The sequence below is a fragment of the Colobus angolensis genome, unplaced genomic scaffold (assembly GCF_000951035.1).
Source record: "Colobus angolensis palliatus isolate OR3802 unplaced genomic scaffold, Cang.pa_1.0 Scaffold17, whole genome shotgun sequence".
NCBI classification, from domain to species: domain Eukaryota; kingdom Metazoa; phylum Chordata; class Mammalia; order Primates; family Cercopithecidae; genus Colobus; species Colobus angolensis.
Window position 1 is genome coordinate 14,455,841 of NW_012114821.1, and position 25,084 is coordinate 14,480,924.

The 25,084-nt window shown below is 39.2% G+C and overlaps 1 protein-coding gene across 2 annotated transcripts in view; it reads left to right on the forward strand.

The window, feature by feature from the left end:
- ADCY8 (adenylate cyclase 8 (brain)) overlaps positions 1-25,084 on the forward strand; it is a 263,079-nt gene that overhangs the window by 207,975 nt on the left and 30,020 nt on the right. For both annotated transcript variants that reach the window (XM_011938168.1, XM_011938169.1), the window contains 2 exons: positions 325-497; positions 19,828-19,906. In XM_011938168.1, the coding sequence (XP_011793558.1) occupies positions 325-497; positions 19,828-19,906 (252 nt within the window). The remainder of the gene's footprint in view (positions 1-324; positions 498-19,827; positions 19,907-25,084) is intronic.

Sequence of the window (25,084 nt, forward strand, 5' to 3'; positions counted from 1 at the left end):
GTAGGTAATTTCATTTGTAAAAAAAAAAAAAAAAAAAAAAGTAGAATCTACCAATGTAGGATGGCCTGTATGGGGAAGAAGAAGGCAACGAAGATGAAACCAAAGTTATTGGCTTGGGAAATGCTGTGAATAGTGATGCCGTAAAGTAGGGCTTGGCAGTAGGCAAATGAAGAGTTTGATTTGGGACCTGTTGAATTACAGCAGGCCTTGAGACCTCCAAATGGAAACTCTCTGCAAATGTGTGTAAGACCTACCAGCGTCCATGGCTAGGAGAGGGAACTGCTGCCCCCATTGAATCTGACCACCTGCGTTCTCTGTTTCCAGTACTTTGTCTTCACGGGGGTGCTGGCCATGGTGACCTGTGCAGTTTTCCTCCGTCTAAACTCCGTCCTGAAGCTGGCAGTGCTGCTGATCATGATCGCCATCTATGCCTTGCTCACTGAGACCATCTACGCAGGCCTCTTTCTGCGTTATGATAACCTCAACCACAGTGGAGAGTAAGTGCCCCCCCCATTGTGAGTTCAAAGTGTGCTCAACTTTCTGCGGGAAGTGGAATTGTTGGGAAAATGATGCCCGCCACATTATTGAAACTTAAGGCCTGATTGGATATTGACTTACATCTCGAATCAGGCATTCTGTAGTTTACAAGTCCAAGCAAAAATCCTGACTTTTCAGTGGTATCATATATGTGAATTACAGATTAATTAATCAAAGTTTGGACTAAATAGTAGCTCAGGTTTTCTCCAAGTCTGATAATTTGTGATTTCTTCAAATTTAGTGGCTCCAACACTTGTAGGATCTATTTATAATTTGGCTGTAGCAATCTTAATAATAGTAGCCACTGTGTATTAAGCCCTCATGCTCTCTCAGGATAGTACAGTTGGTCCTGCATATCCACAGCATTGTGGATTCAAGTAACTTCAGATTGAAAATATTTAAAAAAAAAAATTACAAACAAAAACAGTACAGTATAACACCTATTTACATAGCATTTACATAGTATTAGGTTTTATTAGTAATCTAAGGATGATTTAAAGCATGGCGAGGATATGTAAAGGTTATGTGCAAATATTATACCATTTTACATAACGGACTTCAGCATGCATGGATTTTGGTATCCACAGGGCTGATGCTGAGGGACAAATGTATTACTGTTGAAATATAGAAAAGTCCAAAAAAGAATATCTTACCCAGACTCCTTAGAGAAAAACAGCCCAAGGCAAGGCTAATGAAATCCCAAGACAGTGAAAGTGAGGGAAAAGAGAAGTGAGGAAGAAAAGGATGAGAGGCAAATGCAAGTTACCACTACATTTTGCTGGCAACATGGGCTGTGAAGAGATTCAGCTGGTGCCTCAGAAAATCCACTCACAGAGCCATTTGAAATGTCTCTGGGCAGGCTCTAAGGTGGGAAAAAGTGTCTCAGGACAGAGGAAGGCAGAAAAATGTGTCTGCTGGCTCCTTCCCTCTCTCTCCCATTGGCAAGAGTTCCCTTTTTGCATGCACCTTCTGGTGACATCACTTGGCCCCTTTTACAGCCACTGGGGTAAACAGACCCCACACAAGAAGTGATGGAAGGAGCCAGTCCAGGCTGATTGGTCTCTGGTATTAGAAGCACACAGGACTAGCTGAGGCCGGAATAAGTGGCCAACAGTCAAAGGAAAAGAATAAGGTCAAGATAATCCAAGAAGGCTAAGAAAATATGCCCAGAACTAATAATATGAATGCCCATGAACCAACCCCTGGAAGTAAACAATGCTAACAATTAGTATATTTTCTTATGCATTTTTAAAAGGATAATGTGTTTCAGATGTTGAAATTCCTTTCTCTACTATTATTCTCCTCTGTCTCCTCAAATCCAACTTCTGATATACTTAATATATATCCTTCCCATCCATGTTATATATATAATATATATACACACATATATATACATATAGCTAGGGCTGTATCTATAAATTATTTATAATATTTATTTTGTTGTGATGTAATATTATCTTTCTAGATCCATCTAGGTTGATATACACGGACTTCATTTTAGTTGTTGTCTGTACATATGAAATAATACAAACATATCAAAATATGTTTATCCTTTGACCTATTAATAGAGACATTTAGGTTGTTACCAGTTTTCCCTATTATAAAAAATGCTTTGATCATATCTTCTGGGGTGTAGATATAAAAGCACGCTTGTTGGATTGTAGGGTATCTGTATTTTCCACTTTTTAAAATGTTGCCAAATTGCTTTTCAATGTGACTGACACGATTTTCCTCTTATAAGCAGTGGTCCTGTTGCTCTCATTCCCACCTATACTGTTAGATTTTTAAAATACTTGTTAGGTTGAGTGTGCATTTTATTGTACTGTTTACATTTGTGCTTCTCTCATTATGCATAAGCTTGTGCATCTTTTGTTTATTTATTGGCTATTTGGGTTTTATTTTATGTGAATTGCCAGCTCATATGCTTTACTCAGTTTTCTATTGGGTTATTCATCATTTTCTTGTTGAATTTGTAAGAGTTATTTTTGTTTTTAATTAACAAATAATTGTATACATTTATGGTATAAACATGATTTTTTGATCTATGCATATGTGGTAGAATGGCTACATCAAGCTAATTAACATACGCATTACTTCACATGCTTTTTACGTGTGTGGTGACAGCACAGAAGATCTACTCTCTTAGCAATTTTCAAATACAATACATTGCTATTAACTGTAGTTGCCATGTTTTACAACAGATCTCTTGAATTTATTTCTCCTATCTAAAATTTTGTATCCTTTGACTAAAATCTCTTCAATTTCATGTCACACACACCTTCCTCAAGTCTCTGGTAATCATAATTTTTCTATCTGCTTCTATGAGTTCAAAATTCTTAGACTCCACATATAAGTGATAACATGCAATTTTGTCAAAAATACTAGGCCTACCAGTAGTGACCCCATGCTCAATTTGCTCGTAGGTAAAGTGAAATATACATCATCTGTCTGTATTAGTCAGCTCAGGCAGCCCATAACCAAAATACTACAGACTAGAATAAATATTAGATCTTTATTTCTCACAGTTCTGGAGGCTGGGAAGTCCCAGATCCAGATTCTAGCCTGGCTTATTTCATTAACATAATGTCATCCAGTTTCATCCATGTGGTAGCAAGTGGCAGGATTTCCTTCTGTTTTAATGCTAAATAATATTCCATTGTGTTCATATACCACATTTTCATTATCCATTTATCCACTAAAGAATAGTTTCAGATTGCTCTCTCATGTTCATTGCAGCATTATTCGCAATAGCCAGAATATGAGTTCTTTATAAACTTTAGATACTAATGTCTAATTTACATGTGTATCAAGCATTTTATGTGCTTTATTTAATCTTCAGAGTAACATTTTGAAGAACAAAGGCTAAGAGAAGTGAGCAATTACCCAGGTTCACGTGGCCAGTAAATAACAGATCTGTATTCAAACTTACACTCTCTTTGGCAAAACTGTCTTTGGCCATTCCTCATTTTCTAATCCATGTATATAAGTTTTTATTACTGCATTTACCTCACTGTGTTGAAATAATTAATTTTCATGTCTTTCTCTTCCATTAAAATAGGAAATTTTGAAGACAAGGACCATTACTCATGCTCATATAGTAAGCACTTAGGGTTATCTGGCAAGGTGTCCAATTAAATATTTGTAGAATGAAATATTAAATGATTGAGTGACTGAAAGAAGCATTAACTCATTTGGAATCATATTACATAATTGATTCACAGTAAGCCAACTATCATTCACAACACTTAGAATTTTTTCTCATTGTTGTCCTTATAATATGTGCTCCTCAACCTATAAGCACAATTTCTTTTGGATTTGTGTCATACTTCACATTTAATGTGTTTTTTTTTTCTATTTTCCCAAGTCTTCTGGCTTGTTCCAAAGCATTTAGTGTTTTTGTCTTCTCATAGTCTTTATTAGGTATGTATTCCAACTGATCATCAGAAGATACTATTTCCACACTACCTATGCCTTGTTGACTTCTTAAAACATAGACAAAATACTGGAATGCATTAATGCATCGTAATTCAGGTTAGAATCGAGTTCTGGCACCTGTTTCTACTCATCAGTGGGCATGTTTTTAATTCAGGGAGGCAATAAAATAGACTTAATAAGAGCATCAGTTTTGCTGGTTCTAGCAGCACCTTGTCGGTGATGTGCTGGGAGGGAGTCTCCCTCACAAACCCACCCTCCTTTTAGTCTAAAGTTTGGAAGAGACAATGACAGTGAAGTGGCCACATTGTCTGGGGTAGATACCCAAGGTTCATCATTTCATGCCAGGAAAATTTAGGATATGGACACACATGAGGAGTTTAGGAGTGGAGATTTAATAGGCAAAAGAAAGAGAAAGGAAAACAACTCTCTCTCTATTGAGAGAGAGGAGACTTCTGAGAGGAAAGACTGGTCGGGGCAGATGCATCAGATTTTATAGTCAGGTTTGAGGAGATAGTGTCTGACTTATACAGGGTTCACAGATTGATTCAATCAGGTATGATGTCATATTATGTGGGGAAAGCTGACCCCTCTACCCTAACCTTATTATGAAAATGGGCTTGCCAGTTGACTGGCGCCATCTTGTCTGCTCCTTACTGTACACATGGCTGACAAAGAGAAGGGAAGATGGAGCCACCATCTTGAACATGATTGGCACAATGTCAGTACCCATGTCTGCAGCTTGATTTTACAGGCTTTCCTTTGTTAGAACAGAAAATAATTTGGAGCTGCTTTTCATTAAAAGGAAAACCTTACTGAGGACTTCCATGCCCTCACTATCTGCCTAAGTAATTTCTTCTTAACTTCTGTATCATTCCTCCCTCTGGATTGGTAACCCTAACTGCTGTTAGGGGTGTTGGACGACAATGCTTTCTGGCTACTTCCTGCTGAAAAGGGCATTGGGTGAAGAACAGCAGCCAGGGCTCCTGCTGGGGTCAATCTAAGGGTCCTTGAAAGAAAGGCATGTTCATGCATGGTTCTGTCTGCAGCACCATTTGGAGTTTGATTACTGTCAGCCATTCCAATGGGTTGTAACACTGGTTTACCTCCACCAGATGTTGCTGAAATGTTAATATAGAGGTAGCATTCCTTTTAGGATAAGTGGCATTGGATTTGGGTGGCTAGAGTCACTTTAGTGTTAACCTTGGCTAAATCTTTCCTGCAATTATTAATCCTTTCATGACTACCACAGGCCATCTAAGACACACTTAAACTTTCCAACTTGTCCTAAACAAGTATTTTTTAAACAACAAACTATTCTTTTTAGCACAAGTATTACCTTCCTTATAACCCTTTAATGACTTCCACGAACCATCTATGACATGTTTAAACCTTCTGACTTGTCCTAAACATCCTTCTTTTAAACAACCAACTACTGTCTTTAGAACAAGCATTTATCATACAAGATCCTTTCTTACATAAAATCTCTTTCCTTTATAACCTTCTTTGCATAGCCAGGGTGTGACATATTACCAAACCCAACAAGGAGGTCTAGCAGACTCAGTGATAGTAAAATTTTCATGTTTTCTTTCTGTTAGTAACTATTATCCCTGCTATAAGGATAATAATTAAGCAAAGTACTACAGCAATGGAAAATCTCTGATATTCCAGTTAGAAGTTGCTACAGTATATAGTCTCACTGCAAATAGATTGAGTATAGCAATTCCCACACGTGTGATGTAGTAGATTATTTCCATCTAAAATTTTACGTTCCAAGATATAGAATGTCCTTTTGGGGGTCTATGAAGTTCCTTGGTTTTATTTTTCCAAAAAAAGAAACCTCTGAGTTATGGGCACCCCACCCACTTTCACTACCTGGCAGAATTTGCAGTATAATTGCCCAGAACTAGCATATTGATCTAGATTTTTACATTACCCATCCTTTTTTTATTTCTTCCAAGATCAGGAGACCACCACTTGATTCATAGGAATGAGCGGGGTCAGTCTGAAATGTAGGCAAAAAGCTTAAAAACAATAAATGAGACTAAGATTTAGTGACAAATGTTTGATAAGCTTTGGAGCATAATTTCTCTCTCCAGTCCTCATTTTTGGTAAAAACAAATTATGAATGAACTTTAGTCTTATTCTTGGCCTGATTATTTGTATTAAGTGCAGGAAGAATAATTATTTCTGTATAGTCCTTTTGGACTGGCTTTGATGGAACTCTGTTCCACAAGGAATCTCAGATAAGACCTTTTAAAGCCAAGCCCAGTCACAGGTTTGGATCTTCAAATACCTGTGAGTTGGGTGATTCTTTTCTCTTAAGATCCCAAGATAAACTTGGCGCTCCTGGACCTGTTAGAAGGTGACATTATTTACTGACCACAGGTTAGGAACCCTGTATGGGGCATGTGTAGACAAGGTGTGAGGCTAGTTCTCCCCATGGGACTTTTATCATCTCTGCAAGTCGAGATTGAATTCTTAAAGGGAAGCATACCATTCCAGTCAAAACCTTGATAAAATAACCAGTTTTTCCAATTGTGTCCTGTTGCAAAGGAAGAAAATGGATTCTTATTGACCTTACGCAAATGACTATATTGCTGTAAGTTAAGAGTACTCACAGATATTTTCCAAATTCTAGAGGAACCAGGCAGAGAAAAAGAAACATGCTCCAAATTTTGTTCACAGGAGTATAACTTACACAATTATTAAAGGCCATAAATAGTTCAGAATAAGTTCCCTTGACTCTGAAAAACAAAATAAGGGTCAGCAATATTCCAAGCAAAAGTCAAAAAGATTCTTTTAGCATTCTGAGTGCAGTCCATTTAGTTAACTCTTGTTATGCTTGACATTCGTGGACATTTCAGTTCTTCATGAGTCCCATATGGATTTTTCTCCATTCCAATGTTACAACATTCAAAACTATTAAAAACCTGCATTTGTGAATACCTGTTAAAGTCGTATAGCTTGATTATAAACCGCCTTTTGAGAAGGAACAAAGGAAGACAACAATTGTCTGTGAATGACAAAATTTTCAGGGTAGTTACAGTTAAAAACACGACTGACAAAGAAGTTTAGTTATCTCCGTAGTTTATAATAACTTAAAAAATATTTAAGAACTTATTTTTCTTTAAGCCAGTCAACTAGAGCTATTTTTATAGACATTACACACAACACATATATAGTGACACAGACAGAAGATTCAGCACTCATAAGATTTTTCATTTGCCAGTTTCTTAATTTGATTACTGGATTCAGGGTGGAGCCCTTGGAGGAACAGGGTCACAAAAGCATCCTTTTCTAGGGCATACTATGCAGGCACAGCTGAAGACAGACAGATCTCCAAAATTAAGGGTGCCGTTTTGTACTGGATCATGGATCCCCAAAAGGAGGGAGATTCTGTGGGAGAAGACAGTGCAGTGCTTCTACCATGCATTTCATTGCAAGGCAACCCAAAGACAATCGGCTTACTTTGTAATCAGCCCATCCCCCTTTGGAGTCGCATCTCTCAGAGGAGAGTGGGAATGTATCCACATCTTTCAGGTGACAAAGAGCATGCTTCTCTGATTCAAATGTACAAAGGATTAAGTATTCCTCCATAACTACTATTAGTCATCCCTTAAAATATATTTCCTACCTAGTTATTACACACCAAAGCTCTCTCATAATATGAAGTAATTTGATACCCCTAAAACTCAAAACTGTCAGATAATACAATGCAAAACAGAACAGAGCTTTTGATTTTGAGAGGGAACAATCTGCTTTTAATTTCTGAGGTTTCATGAGGAAAACAGAGGGTTTTTTTTCCCCAAAACAGGGTCTATGGCACCTCTCTGTTTTTCCCAAGGAGTCCCAGGCTACTAAAAGTTATCTTAGGGTTTCTCTTATGTGCATTAAAAGTAGCAAGACAACAAAATGAAGAAAAATAATCCAGTCAACTGAAAAGAAAAAAAAAATTTCTTTCAGGAAAACAAGATCGAAGAAGAGAAAAACATAAAGGCCTTTTAAATATACCTGTCACTTGGATATCCACTTTTAATTACTCTGAGCGCTCTTTAAGAAAAACTTTTTAAATCCCTTGTTACTTGACTTTAGCTATACCAAGCAGTTAACATTTTCAGCTTTTGAAGTTTGCAAAAAGTAACCTCCCAGGTGAAACCAACAAGCCTTAATTAGGTTATGACTTAACCTCAAGTGTATGAGGTATTTTTAAAGGGGTGATAAGCAGCTTTACAAATGTTATTGAAAAAATGTGACTGAGACAGTGAAAGAAATCTAACCCAAACAACTCCATTTTGTTTCCAGCCCCCAAGCTGTCCTTGCCCATCCCTGGGGTATGCTGAACCAACTTTGGGAGAAACCTGGTTTACAGTTCACAGTCCAAAACAAAGATGGTATCAGCCCCCTCCTAAGATATACTTCCCTCTTGCCTGGGAGCCAGACCAAGAAACTAGCTACAAGATTAGAAACCATGGCTTAGGAGTCACACAGCTAGAGGCTGCAAGATTTTGACCCTCTCTAAACTGCTCTCAAGATAAGTGCTTAAGATATTTTGTAAACCCTGCCCTTGATGGATCAGCATGCCCACCCAGATCAATAAACTGGCTTATATGAGTTTGTGGCCCCCACTCAGTAGCTGACTTAGTACAGAAAGACAGCCACCATTGTAAAATGGCAGAGACTAAAACAAAGTATTGCCATTTGATTACAGGTCATGTTCCCAAGGACATGAAACAAGATGAGAGCCTGTAGCCAAGTTTGTTACTGATCATTTTGTTGGGCTGGACTGAACAGCAGGCTTACGGGGTCCTGGGTCTGCATCCTAACCTAAGGTACCCTTTCTTTTGACAGAACCATGAAGACACACAAAGCACACCAGTTTGGCTACAGCTTGAGACCAGCATCACAAATGCCTTTCTCATTAGTTAAAACTTTATGGAGAATATAAACAATGATTCTTATTATCCTCTTTACCAGCTTTCACAGGGAGAGAGAAGCCTAAAGCTTGACTGGTTTAAAAAAAAAAAAAAAAACTTTTACCCTTTTGCCGGCATGTCAGGCTCCTGGATGCCCCTCCCCCTAGTTCAACTCTAAGCAAAGCATTTTAAAGTTTGGGAATGTTAACTTTTCTTAGTTTGGAGGAATATTATAAAAGAAGAGATAGGAGCTTTTAAACCATGAAGGAAGGAAAAACACCATAGAAAACCTGGGGGTTCCAAAAAGGATTGTCAAGAGGTACTGCTTCTGTTCCTATTGGGAATGATGTTTCAGGGGAAACATCTTGAAAGGTGTTTCTTTGGATGTCCTAATTTCTCTTTTTCCTTTTGGCCTACCATAGGAGACATACTGCATATCTCTGAAATTCTGTGCTGCCTGCAGAGTTGCCTGTTTTTCAGCTGCCATTAGGGTTTGGCTTAAGAGCAGCGTAACATCCCTCCATGAGAGGTGAAATATCAAAGTTTTGGGAGGCTTCTATATACGTATCAGGGTCATCAGGAAATTGGCCTAAGTCTCCCTTTATTTGCTAAGGGAGACTTCAATAATAAGGGAACTTGAACCCTGTGGCATTACCTCCATTGGGCATTTCCTGTAGGGATAAGAGTGAAGGTGGGGGAGTGGGAAATTTTGGAGATGGTGGAGGTGGAAGAGTTGGTGTCATGGTTGGAGGTGGCCCCAGATACCATGGACTGTAAGGACTGGAACAACCAATAGCTGCCTCCTATAGTTCCCCCAGAAATTGCTTTTCTAGTTTTGGGGAATCATTCTCTTGGGTCTGCCTGATGTGACTACTAAAAGGGCTGAGTTGATTTTGCAATGAATGCAAAGGTCTTGTAAAAAGGCCATGCCCTTGTGCAAAAGAAAATGAGCCACTTTTTCTTCAAAGTCTCAGGGTCAAAGGAGTTCTTATGCTTTAGAATGCACTCCAGAGGGGTGCAAGCTGAAGATTGTCTGTTACCCATTTTGAAAGAGAAGTGAGAAAAAGGTGTCCCTTTAGGCTCCTTCCTTTTGGTATGACCCAGGGTGGAAGGGAAGACAGTCGGGGGGTATCCTCCCTGCTGTTTTCCCTCCATGGCTCCTGGGTCCAGGCACCTTGTTGGATGTGCCACCTGTGGTTGCAGACATGACCTCGGCCATGGAACCAGAGGAACTAGGTGATTGGGATTTGTCACGCTCACACCCGCAACTCTAGTCCTCTGCCTGTGATTTCTCTTTGACTTCCTAGACTTGTGTGACCTGCCTAGTTCCCCCCGCCAAAACAAAATGGATCTCAAGAGAGACTATGTGACATTCGCATCCGGGCAACTGTTGTACTTCCCCCCTTTATAGAGGAAGTGTGCTGGTTTGAGCTCTGTATCCTGCCATTATCACCTGTGCTAAACTGTTCAACCTCCAAGAATGGTTCTGGTTAACTTCCAAACTTAAAACCCCCTTACTAAATAAGTACCACTCTAATTGGAGACATAATAGGTGCCTTAAAAGAACATAGGGACCAAATGGCCATTTATCTGCTGATGGAACAGTATCGGTTTCAGAAGATATTTTACTCCTAATTGTTGAAGGCAGAATTTTCCCATTCACCAAAGCAGCATAAAGCCTGGTTTTTAGTAGGGGGCACGAAAAGGGAGAATTGAGAAGCTAGGGTGTTTCAGAAAAAGACCGACAATCTGCCTTCTGGACAAGATCCCTCTTCCACTAGGTGGCGCTGTTAACCTTGAAATGCCACACGCTTTCCAGACCAAGGGCAGAGAGAGACCTGGAAGTGCCATGTGCCCTCCAGACCAACGACAGAGAGAGACACTCACTGTGGGTGGGGAAGGACCCTCTGTTCCTCAAAAATCACAAGTACGCCTTCCCTTGAGCTATATGCCCGGTTACTACGACATTCCCTAATTTTGCCAAACGAGATCACTTCCCTGAACTGTAAAATTTTCCCCACACTGCATACACAGAGAGGATAGGAGACATGGCTGTCTCAGACAGGAAAGGAGGAAATTACATTAGGAAAGTTGGAGATCCTGTTGCCAACACTCCATCAGGCAGTTGGAGGCTGGGGTCAGTTCAGAAGCCTTTGGATAACCCCAGGGGTTAGCCCCAGTCAGAAATCCTCAGTTGCTCCAGAACCTCTTCCAGCCCCACATGATGGCTAAGTCCTCCATGAAAGGAAGTTGGTTCAAACATGGCCAACATGCCCAGCAATCCGTAGGTGCTGGGGGATTCTCCATGTTCTCCCCAGTAAGCATCATATCTGAGTCTTTAAGAACGGCAGCAACACTAACCATATTTTTAACTGGCTGACAGATGCCTGTTATTGATTTGATTTGATTTAGTTCTAAAATGGAGGCCAAGAGCTCTGAAACGAAGGGACAGAGTTGGAGTCCACTCCTCTACTCACCATTTCAATGAATTTTGTACCTTGGTATCCCAGGTGAAGTCTCCAGTATGAAGCAGCTACATTGTCTGGGGTAGATATCTGGGTTTGTTGTCTTGAACCAGGAAAATTTAGGACACAGACACACACAAGGGGTTTAGGAGTGGAGGTTTAATAGGCAAAAGAAAGAGAAAGGAAGAGAAAGGAAACTAGCTCTCTCTTTAGTGAGAGAGGGGACTTCCGAGAGGAAAGACTGACCAGCAGCAGATGTGCCGGACTTTATAGCCAGGTTTGAGGAGGTGGTGTCTGATTTACATAGGCTCACAGATTAGTTTGATCAGGTATGATGTTTACCTAGAGCATGGGGAAAGCTGGCCGCCCCAACCTAATCTTTTTTTTTTTTTCCTTTTTAAGTTCTTTTTTTTTATTATTATTATCTTTTTTTATTATTATTATTATTATACTTTAAGTTCTAGGGTACATGTGCATAACGTGCAGGTTTGTTACATATGTATACTTGTGCCATGTTGGTGTGCTGCACCCATCAACTCGTCAGCACCCATCAGTTCATCATTTATATCAGGTATAACTCCCAATGCAATCCCTCCCCTCTCCCCCCTCCCCATGATAGGCCCCGGTGTGTGATGTTCCCCTTCCCGAGTCCAAGTGATCTCATTGTTCAGTTCCCACCTATGAGTGAGAACATGTGGTGTTTGATTTTCTGTTCTTGTGATAGTTTGCTAAGAATGATGGTTTCCAGCTGCATCCATGTCCCTACAAAGGACGTAAACTCATCCTTTTTTATGGCTGCATAGTATTCCATGGTGTATATGTGCCACATTTTCTTAATCCAGTCTGTCACAGATGGACATTTGGGTTGATTCCAAGTCTTTGCTATTGTGAATAATGCCGCAATAAACATACGTGTGCATGTGTCTTTATAGCAGCATGATTTATAATCCTTTGGGTATATACCCAGTAGTGGGATGGCTGGGTCATACGGTACATCTAGTTCTAGATCCTTGAGGAATTGCCATACTGTTTTCCATAATGGTTGAACTAGTTTACAAGGTAATTTATAGATTCAATGCCATCCCCGTCAAGCTGCCAATGAGTTTCTTCACAGAATTGGAAAAAACTGCTTTAAAGTTCATATGGAACCAAAAAAAGAGCCCGCATTGCCAAGACAATCCTAAGTCAAAAGAACAAAGCTGGAGGCGTCACGCTACCTGACTTCAAACTATACTACAAGGCTACAGTAACCAAAACAGCATGGGTACTGGTACCAAAACAGAGCTATAGACCAATGGAACAGAACAGAGTCCTCAGAAATAATACCACACATCTACAGCCATCTGATCTTTGACAAACCCAAGAAAAACAAGAAATGGGGAAAGGATTCCCTATTTAATAAATGGTGCTGGGAAAATTGGCCAACCTAATCTTATTATGTAAATGGCTTTCCAGTTGACCAGCGCCATCTTGTCTGCTCCTTACTGTACATGTGGATGACAAAGAGAAGATGGTGCCACCATCTTGAACATGATTGGCACAATTTGCCAGCATCTGTGTCTGCAGCTGGATTTTACAGTCTGCCCTTGTTAGAAAGGAAAATAATTTGGGGATGCTTTTCATTAAAAGTAAAACCTTAATGAAGACTTCCATACCCTCACTATCTACCTAAACAATTTCTTCTTAACTCCTATATCGACAGTATTCATACTACTCCTCTGCTTCTAGCAGAACATCAAGAACATATATTTTAATTCAACAACATGTCTTAAGATCTACTGTGCACCTGTTGTTACAAAGAAAGTGCTTACAAAAGCAACAAATACCACCTCTGCCTTTTGTTTTGGTATCTAGCTGCCTCCCACCCCATCCCACCCCACACACCCACAACTTCATTCGTAACACTGCTCTTTCCACTCTCTGGCAGCTGGGGACTAAACAGCATGTGTAGGGGCTTCTCAGTGGTCTCCAGGCTGCAGATAAGCCATGGTTACCAAAATAATCCTTGCAAGATTGTACCAATAATGTTAGATGTTGAAGGCATTTCAGACATAAAATATACTACCAGATGAGGCTCTCACAAATGAGAATGAGTTAAAATAGATAATACATAGGAAAAACACTTATCTAAAAGCATTTGGAGGGAATTAAAGAAAATTGGCACTGGCAGAATCTAGAAGCCATGTGGTGGGGAAAAGACTTTTTCTGACCTAAATTGTTTCCGTTTGATTCCCATTTGTTTATTACATTGGAAAGGTTCATTGGTCCACACAGTCCTCATAAATAAGCAGAATTGTAAAGACTGATAGTAGCCATATATCAATTTTCTCTCATGTGTATACAATACTTAATAGTTCACGTCTCCTTCTAACTTATAATCTCATTTAAACATCTTGATAATCTTTTGATGTGAGTGTCATCTTCCTGTTTTCAAAAGTAGGAAGATTCAGCATTCTTTTAATGATAGGGAAACTATGAACTACTAGTATATGACAAAGTCGGCTCTGGAATGCAGTTCTTTATGCCAACCATGTTCAATGTACTTTTCACTAACCATTTCCAGTCCTACTGTCACGTTTATACAAGAATATTTAGAAAAGTGAAAATAAACCTAGGAGGTCTCCAACTTTGTTGCCATGCCCAGTACTGTGGCTGAAAGATCCTGGGGAAGTAGTCCTCCAGGATAACTTCAGTTCATGCAGCTGAGTCTCTTTAGTGTCACAGGATGACCGCCTGCGTGGCCACTATGCTGACGAATCAATAATGAGGCAGAGAGACAGAAAGACCAGGCACAGACCACACCAGAGTAAATCAATCAAAGTCTGCTCAATTAAAAAGTAAAAATTAGGTCAGTATGGACAGGACACAGTGAAGAGGTTAGCCACATTCTTCAAAGACGATTCAAGATTTCCATCCTCAAGTGCCTCATCAGTGACCATACTGTTGCAGAAAACAATTTCTGCATAAAGACACATCAGACTTTTTAGAAGCAGAACTGATCTTCTCTAGGCTCAGCCTTAAAACAGGAACTTTTCCAGGTTTATGATGGAAACTACTTAACTTGGGCCAAGTGCCCCTCATCAGTCTCAGTTACACAATACAAAATATGAATACAAATCATAGGGTACAGTACACTTGAACTTGGACACACTTCCCATCCATCATCTTCAGCCTTTCAAGGCAAATGCTACATTTCCAAATTCAGTGCCACAAAAGTATAATTAAGATAAGTGATGCAGACTTGCTACCCACTCATGAAAACAGACACCTGCAGTTTGTTGTATAACACATCAGTGTTGTATAACACATCAGTCCTTCCTACAGAGAGGGGTTGGTTAATAGATACAAAATTCAACTAGATAAGAGGAATATGTTTAGTGTCCTATAGCACTGCAGGGTGACTATAATTGACAATAATTTACTGTATATTTTTAAATAGCTAGAAGAGAGGATTCTGAATGTTCACAAACAAAGAAATGATAAATATTTTAGGTAGTGAATATGCTAATTAACGTGCTTTGATCATTACACAGAGTACACATGTATTGAAATATCACTCTGTGCCCTATAAATATGTACAATTATTACATGTCAATTAAAAATAAAATTTAAAAGAATCAAGAAGGTTTTGGGATGTACAAAAGGATTTTAAACAATGAGAAGTTGGGGTTGTTCAAAAGAACACTGTCTGCTACAACTAAAGGACTAGATGGGGACAAGAATGGATGCAGAAAGACTATTTGGGAGGCAACTGCAATGGCCAGCTTCATGCACATGTGGCCTGTGTATTCACATAGGGCTGTGCGCTCAGAAGGGCCTGGCTTTGTTTAATGCCCTGCTTTCACCATCTTGAAATTCTCTAAAAAAAATTTCAAGAAACCCCTGTATTTTCATTTTACAGTGAGTCAACAAATTATTGAACCAGTTCTAGCTATTGCATTAGTCCACATGAAAGAGCAGGGTCGATAGGAGGAATGAACAACCAGGAAATAATCCACGTGTAGGGTCAAAGCCAAATAGCATTTGTCCAACATCACATGACCTTCGTGAATGCATCCATGTACCCATTCAATACACATTACATTCAGGGCTTTTAATAGGCCCTGCAGATTCATAGATAAATAAGGCATTATTTTTATCCTTTAGGACCTTAGGGGCAAGCAATTATAAGTAGGTACATAGAGGAGGGCATTGTAGCTACTGAAAATATCACTGAGATCTGTATTGATAGCTAGTCTTCACTGTTCGCTAGCTAGTTAAGTTAAATAATTTAACATCTCAGTCTTGGATTTTTTTTTCTAGAATGGGGATAATACTATCTTAGTAGGCAGAATGTGTAAAGTGGTTATTAGAGTATGACATCAAATTAGCACTTAATGAGTACAGTCATTATTATGACAACAGAATAAAAGATAAATTCAAGCTGAATGGTTTATTATGAGTGTCATAGAAGCAATTGGGAATTAATAATAAACTAAAAATTCAGGGTTAAATGTGCTATAATGAACATGCTGAATTTGGTGCCTAAGATATGAGTTTTCATCCTGGCTCCGACACAAATGAGCTGTGTGACCTTGGGAAAATGACTAGTCCTCCGTGGGCCTCAGTCTCTACCTGTAAAATAAAAGCCTTCAAGACATATTACATTATGTGTGGTGCACATAATATGGAATAGAATAAATCTGCTAAGTGCACAGTGTAAGGTACTTAATTACTTGAAATCATTTTCATAATTTTTCCTAAGTCTGAAGTAGCTTACAAAACAGTATGAGAGCTATGCAATCCTAAATTTGTAAACATACCTTTTTGTATGGGGTAAAAGGAAATGACATTTAGTTAATTCCAAAATGTTAACCATTGTCTTCTCTGGGTAGTAGACTTAAGGGCAATTTGTATTTTGTTATATGTGCACTTTTGTTAGTTTCCAAACTCACTATAATTAGCATAAATATTTATGTAATGCATAACACTCAAATATTAATTTTTTTAATATATCAGATAAGACGATCTCTAAAGACTGTTATAGCCCTGAAAATTACATTCTGCTACATGGGTTTTCACTGAAGAATGTTCCTTTCTATTAGCATAAAGAGATGGTAGTATTAACTCGGTGATTTTATTAATACAAATAACTTAGTTCAACATGTTCTTGGTTTTAAGTCCCTGACAACCAATATCAAGCAAAGCATTATAATACAGTACAGATTTCAGTCATTTGGCTCTCTTTGGAAGTTCTTTAAGGAATCATTGAAACTACAAAAAAAAAAAGAAAAAAAAAAACTTTCTAATTTCAAACCACAGTTCTTTTGGGATGCTCCTCAGCCTGACTGACTTACTATCATATTCTGCAGTCTCTGCTCAGGCTATATTTTCCCCATCTGAAATTCAGTGAATGACTCAAAGATTGTTCATAATTTTCTTTTACTTTTTCTTCTGAGTTTAGTCATCTTTCTATTTTTGTTCAATCACTGCTTTCAAAATAATTCAAGAGGTATTTGTGTTTTCTCTTGAAAATGTGGTTCAAATGATACATTTCTGGGCTTAAAAAACGTCTTCTGTATGGCAAAGCGAAGGATATCCAAAGTGCCAGGCAGAGCAGGGGTTTGGGAAGAAGTCACAGGAGGAGCTGAACGGAGGACGTGCTCATTCAAACTAAGCAATGTAAGCGAGTGACTTTTTAAAGCTCCACCACTGTGAGCAAGATGATGTGCCAGGTGCTTTACAGGGTGGCAAGGGGAGAAATGTGGGCCAGACACTGTGCCAAGCACGTTACCACGATTAACTCATTTAATCCTCACAATTATAGAGGTGAACACTATTAGATACATTCAACTGAGGCTCAGAGATGTCAAATGACTTTTCCAAGGTCAAACAACTGGTCAATAGAAAAGCTGATATTGGAACCTGGATCTTCATGAGTCCAAACCTCATGTCTTCCATCTTTTTTCAGGAGTCCACAAACTTCAGAGGCTAGAGAATTAAGTGACATGAAAGAATAAAAGGATGGTACTGGATTGTGTCTATGTCCTCAAAATAAGCCTGATGGTGACTGTGGATGGCTGGAAGGATGGAACAAAGGATGGATGGATGGATGGATGGATGGATGGATGGATGGATGGATGGATGGATGGATGGATTCATGGATTCATGGATTCATGAATAGATGGATGATTCCTCAGCCCTAAAATGCAGGGTGACAATGTGTGGCTCATAGTCCAGCCCTCTTCACTTTAGCACTCACAGTGGACAGCTCTGTTAGCACTCTCTCTTCCTGAGTCTACATGTGGCTTCAAACATGATATATGACATTTATTTTTTATCCCCATATTAGAGACCTATAAACCAGCAAGCTAAGCAAAATAGATGTCCTGTACCTAGAGAATCCATCCTACCTTTTCCTTGTGAAGTCTTGTCTTTTAGGATTGAGCTCTTCAGCCTTCCCTGAACACCCAGCCTGCATTGCTTTTTCTTCCCATGTATTCCTGTTGCAACAAGGATGTACCCTTTCCATGGAGTGTATCATATTATAAAATTATCTGTGTATTTGATTATTTCTCTTACTTAATATTTCGAGGACAGAGACAATGTGGCTTCTTCATCTCTACATCCCAGAATATTATGCCTAGCACACAGTAGATGCTCAATAATTATGTGCTTCTCTGGGGTTATAGAAGCATAATAATTAGTATCATCTATTGTTAACATCTTTTCTCCAAGGTATTCACAGATTTGACTCTTGTCCCAGCCCACAGAGTTATTTGGTTCTCTTAACCCTCATATGCATAATACCTCCCTAAGAATGTACATTTTCACTCCTAAGTCCCTGTCCAATCCTGATGAGTTGAACTGTGCCTGGCCCAGTATAAGCTGGGAAGGTTTTTCAGCATAAAGCTAGATGAAAAACTGGTCTTGGCAGCTGGTGCTAAGCCCCCATTTCCCTGAGCCCTGGGCTGTTTCTGCTTGTCTCCAGCAAGAACAGAAAAGGGAAAACTTGAGATTTCCCTGGCATAACACCTTGCTGCATACTCTACTTCTCCCTCTAGACACTGCGTCTCATCTGTGATGGTCCCATTGTTTCCTTAAGCCACACCCGAGTTACTTCTGAGTGAGTTCCAACTACATCTGTGCTTGTGGTTGGGAAGAGATTAAACAAGGGAGTAGCATGATCTGGTTTTAGTAGTAAAAAGTATTCTGGCAACCATGTACAAAATAAACTGTAGACAGTGATGTTGGGAGGCTGTTGGAGATCATAGTGGCCATGTTCAGGTGGTGGAGGGGGACATGGGAAGAAGCAGATGGACTGGGGATGTATTTTGGTGGTAGAGGGTGCAGGATTTAACTACGGGTTAGATGGGGCTGAGGTGATGAGGACTGAATCCTAGTTTTGTTTTGGCTTTTGGCTCAAGCACCTGGGTGAATAGATGAAGGGGCATTACCTGAGATGGAAAAACCTGGGGGAAATAGGACACCAGGTGATGTAAGGCAAGTCCTGACATCCATGGAGATGGTTGTACTTGGGCATTTTCATTTGGGGTTTTCTTCATTATCAATCAAAGCCATCAAAGTGACAGTTTATTTCCAATTCCAATGTTGCTTCCACTAACCCTTTGCCTCCTGGCCTCCAGCTTGTCCTGAGGAAGTCCTCACACTGAACCAAAATGAAAGAAAGCATTCTGAATCAAACAGCAGCTTCTCTGGCCACCTTCTGAATTCCTTTGAAGTCTGAAAGCCACGTCAGTGTTTAAGAATACACTTACCACTGATCATCATCAGCCGCCTTTCTGTGTGGTCTCCTAGAGAGCCCAGGAGAGCCCAGGACAGAAGCACTCCAGCCTCTGCCTCCACAAAAACTGCACATTGAGACTTGGGGTTTACTCAAGGAAGAGAAGGCACAAAAGAAACAAAGGCTTTATCAAAAGATATAATAATTAAAAGGGGGTAACAATAGTCCCCAACTTATAGAACTGATATAAGGATTAAGAAAACTGATATGGGAATTAAAATAGTGTTCAATTCATAGAATTAATATAAGGATTTAAGCATGAAAGCACTCAGGATTGAGATTGCCACACAGCAAGCATTACACCCTGGTCTGTTAAACAGAATGTTTAAAAATGTGGGGAGGAAAGTTGCTTGTCTTCACATGGATTTTGTGATAGGAAAGTATAAAGGCCGTTTAAAATCTATAAAATGTGTTTTGTGCATAGAAGACATTATTATTAATGTGAGTGTACCATCTGGATGCCAGACTCTAGAATCTCTTTCACCGTACGTGTTCTGGGTCACCTCATGCCCTTGGGGATCAACTGGTTTCTGAATTAGCCAATGTGCAAACCCTTAGAGCAGCCACTATCACATAATAGGTGCTGAAAAGATGTGTTTTTCTTTTTTTAACCACTCATTTCTGAACCTCAGTTTTCTCATGGGTCTCCTTGAAGTCCCCCCATGGTTATCAGTGCATTTTTTTCTTCCAACAGAGATTTCCTGGGGACCAAGGAGGCATCGCTGCTGCTGATGGCCATGTTCCTCCTGGCTGTGTTCTACCATGGACAGCAGGTAATCTAACATTTTGCTCTGACTGCTCTGTTACCCGACATTTCTTGTTGCCATAAAACTGGTCTCTGCTGCTCTTTGCAGCAAATAACTTTTAGCTGCCTGTGGCAAGTTGTGATTCTTAATGAATCAATTCCTAATAAAGACCACCTAATGAAAAACAAAGCTGGAGAAGATCTGGCAAACAATGGGGTTTTGATGACCTCTGGATATATCTGTTTCAAAAAATCATCCTAGTGAAAGAGCTTTCCATTTCTGCCTAAGACAAACTGGGATCTCTCCCAATTCTGTTGCCTGGATGAAATTATTACTACAAAAGTTGTGTACTATATTAGGTAAACATTTAGGTTCAGCCGAGCCTGGATTCTAATCACAGTTCTTACTCTCAGCAGTGTGTGATCTTGGGCAAGTTACTTATCTCTGTGAGCCTCAGTTTCCTCAACTCTAAAATAAATTAGTAATACCTAAATAGGGTTGTCTTCAGGAAGCATTTGAGATTATTGTGTGCAGAATTTTGTGCATTAACTTGCAGTGTTTCTAGAAAAGACTTCATTACAGATCTGTCCTAATTATATAAAATGCCTGCCATATGGGTTCCACCTTCCATGAGCCCTTACTCTTTACCAGAATCGGGAGTGGGCACTGTGGGCAGAACTGTACAAAACCCCAGCTCCGGTCCAGTCTCCTGGAGTAGAGCTGACCCCAAATAATGCAAACATGTTGTGTGTGAAACAGACTTGGCTAGGGACTTCGAGAAAGAAAATTATTCTTCATGGGACCATCTAGGCAGGACTCTCAAAGGCCAGTAGAACTTCTTCAGGTAGACTTCAACCCATGAATGTTCATCCCCTGGGGAGATTTTCACCACCTGGTAGAAATCAGGCCCTGCCTCCCTCACCACTCTTGTCTGGATCTTGGTCCATCTTTCCGTGGTCTGTGTGTACTTCAAAAACCATAACCAGAAAAGAAGGAAAGCACAGCAAGGAAACCGTCAGCCAGGGCAGAAATAGAAACACGTTGCTGGGAAATCACCATGGAAACAGAGGTAACGAACCCTGAGAAAACAGGAATGAAACAGCCCAAAACCCCAAGAACACAGAGATACGTATTTAAAGTTATTTGTAATACTGGGGATTGTACAGTATAGGCAAGAAAAAAATAGATAATATTAAAACTTGGCAAGTGAAGGAAATGAATAAATAATTAATATTTATTGAGTTCCTACTATGTGCCTAGCACTTTCTCTCTATTCTCATTTAATCCTATCAACGACCTGGAATGGAAATTATTATCACTCCTGTTTTATGGATGATGAAAGTAAGGCTATTCAGCTAGTAAGCAGGAAACTAGAATCCAAATCCTGATCTGTCTTCAAAGCCTACCCTTTCTACTTCACTGGGCTGATCAGAGCAGAACAAAAACGCTGTGTGCATAGGAACACAGTGACCCAGGGCACTGCATCCGGCAATATGCTTTGACTTGTTTTCCCATTTTGCCTGAATTTATGATGAAACACTAGGCCAAGTGTCAAAGGCTAGCCATTTCTAGAATTCCTGATTTTAGGTCTTTCCAGACATCTATGAGGTCTGGGGTCTTGTCTTCTGCTACTTGACAGCTTTCATTTCTAGGGGAGAATGCCGTAGTCTGAAATACAAATGACAATCCATTTGAGAACTATGACGACAGATTCAGACAAGGCCATCATCCTACAGACAAACATATGCTCACTCAATTACACAGGTTTTAAATTGACAAGTGAGAAATCCCTGGAAATAGTTGAGAGAACAAGTTCTGGGTGAGGGTCGTCATTCCATAAAAAGAAGACTGGTTCTGTTTCTTCTGTCACCTTAGGGAATTACTTTGTGCCCTGTCAGTGCCTTCCTCAAATGGTACCCTAATAACATTCAGATTTGATTTATCCTATGCTCCATTTAGCCTGGAAAAGTAGATAACCTAATTGTATTAACATTATAGGTAAAGTACGAGTATGTAAGTATTTAGTGAGAGTCTGAGTGACTGGGTTTAAGTGACATCTGATATTTTTCCCTTTTATTTTTAACTTTCAAAGGGTTTTGAAATTATATAATCACATCTCATAACTATAGCAGTTACAAGTACAGGCTTTGGAATTGGGCAGATAGTATTCAAACCCCAACTCTGCCACTTGGTAGCTATGTGACTTTCAACAATTTACTTAACTTTCTGATTTTCAGTTTTCTCACCTGTAAAATGGGTATGATAATAACAAGCTCTACTTTATCGGGTTGTCAGTGTGTTATAAGAGAATATAATTGTAATATACTTATTCCAGTGGCTCCCACATATAATAAATTTTCAAAATTGATAGCTATTAATATTTTACTTTAAAAATAAGCCAATGACACAAACAAGGCAGGTATTGTTAGCCATCTGGTCCTAAGACAGGAGCAGAGATTGAAGTCCCCTGAGGTCACAAAGCCTGTAAAAAACGCCAGACTGGAACAGGAATCCAAACGCTCAAACTCCTAGTTCCGTTCTGTTTCCTCCACGTGCCACTGCCTCCCTGTGATAGGGGCGGCTTTCTGCAGGGTTGTCTCACTTCAAGTGTCTCTATCTGTAGCATCATTTGGGGTCCTGTTAATCTCTGATCAAGCCTACCCACTCCTGGGCTTGCTCCCTGCTTCCACTGGTTTCTCCTTGTGACTCAGAGGCCCTCTATTTTTAATAGGGGCTGAATAATGCCCATTGATGCCTGGTACGCAGAAGCGTCTGGTGGGGGCATGTGTAATTAAACATCTCCAGAGGAACGGAGGTGGTTATGTAACTGAATAATTGGAAATTTTCATCTTGCACATATGTGGAAATGATATGCCAAACACTTCCTCCTCTGAGGCAAGTGAACATTCTCTACATTGAACAGAGAGAGCAAACAATCGGGTGCCTCCCACCAGGTGCCTGATTCACTGGCAGCCCTGGAGGTTTGAGCTTTGCCTGGGCATCTTCGTTTTTAGCAGAGGAAGCCACGCCTCCACAAGGAGAAACAGATTAATGAGGTCCTATCGCTAGTAACTTCTGGGTGTGATAAAGGCAGGCACCGGAGATTGTGGGGCTCAGAAGGAAAGACTCAAGCCTTGGAACCAAATATTCTTGCTTGAGTCTTAGCAATTCCACTTCAAGAATGGGTGACCTTGAGAGACTCAACCTTCCAGAGCTGTCATTTCTTTCTTACAGTTTATTGATTGCATTCTCTAAGGCATTTAAGAGACTCCCCTGTCCTTTTTTGTTATGTTTTGTTTTGTTCGTACCGTATTTATGTCGAGAAGCTTGGTGGGATTCAGGTTCAATGATTTCTGCAAAATATTTGATTGGTTAGTTTTATAGACTACAATTAGGGGGTACATAATGTATCCTTATCTTCTTGTGATGTTAGCAGTTGCTTATGCTAATCGCCTATATTCACTTATTTTATACAGTGATATGCTAATCCTATCAGTCCTCCATAATTTATTAGCTGGCATACATTATTAAAGAGAACCATCTCCTCACTATTTGTTACCTGGAAGTGCAATTCATAAAGCAAAGATAAATGCTGAAATTTTTCCCTACAAGTTTGTTTTCTGTAAATTTCCCCATAAGTTTTTTCCCTAGCATCATTCAGAAGTGACCAATGAGGTTCTGGTTTTTAAGCATAATTTTGAATTTATGCATTTTACCATATTCTCTGTGTTTTGAGTCACTGCAATTATTAGTCTTATTAAGCTAAATGTGTCACATCTTTGACTAGTGGGAGCTCATTCAAGTTGGCTTTTGCATCATTTTCACATAATCCTGGTAGTCTCTGATAGAATCCTGGTTTCTCATATTAAAAAATCTTCCAATAAAGTCATTTACTTAAAACAAGACATAATTAAAGGTACCGAAAATTTGGGCACCTCTGAAAAGAATGGGAATTTTTTTGTAGGAACTGATGTTTAGAAACCATAATCTGGACACTGGGAGTTATTGCTACTAAGTTTCGTTGTTTCTAGAACTTGATTTCAGTGAGCAGAGCTAGAAAATCTATACATCATGAGTTCACAGTGTGATACTTCGATGTCATAATGAGGACCACAAGCTTTTGACTTAACTTCATCAATCTTATATCTGCAGCTCCCTTTTCTCTTCCCCAAAATTCCAGTTTTAATGACACCTACACAGTTACTCATTTACTTTACCTTGTGATTCACTATAATAGTCTAAGTGTAATAATACAATTGTTACCACCTATAATATGGTTATTGTAAACAGTTTTGACATTCGTGTTGAGCTCTTTTTATCCTTAGGGTATTTCCCTCTGGGAGCATGTCATCAAATTATTGTGCAAAACGACATCTGATATAGTTCCTCTCTGTATAGGCTCATTTGTTTGTCTGCTTGGTTGGTTGTTTTTACAGAGTTTTTTGAGAATAGATTTAGTTTGATAATTAAGTAAAATATTGGAATGATTCTATAGTTATTTACTTAAAATGAGACATAATTAAAGAAGTTTAAATTCTATCCCTATTTTCCCACACCATTCCCTTCCTTTGTCATTTCATAGATTAAAATATAAACCATTTCTTAAAATGTAAAATGGTTTCTATTTTAATATTTTAATAAATTAAGAAATATGTGTGTGTGCATGTATGTGGATAGAAAGATCAATCTTCCTTAGATAAATGGTGGCATACTATATACACTTTTCTCCTGCACCAGTTCCTCAAAGTATGGATAGATAGACTTCATTTCTTTTTAATAGCTGCATCATGTTCAATGATATTTCTGTACTAAAGTTTATTCAGCCAACAAAACGAACATTTGGTTTGTTTTCAGCCTTTGTTATTAAAACTTCTGCTGAATGGATAACCTTGGGCATATGGTCTTTCATACTTTTGCCATCCACTGAGACTTTAACATTTTTGAAAAAGAAAATAAGCTATCTGAACTGTCTAAGGCCATGAATTCAGGGCAGCTAACCATGTGTGTACCAGGGCAGCATGCTGTTCACGTCAACAGTTAAAGACTGAAATAATGACATACCCAGAACTGCAGTAAAAATGGGCTGTGAGATCCTTTGTAAAGGACACTGTGCACCTTCTTATGAGAGGGGAGGCTAGGATAAGAGGGAACCAATGTGTATTGAGTGCCTACTATGTGCCATGTGTTTATCTATAACTTCCTATA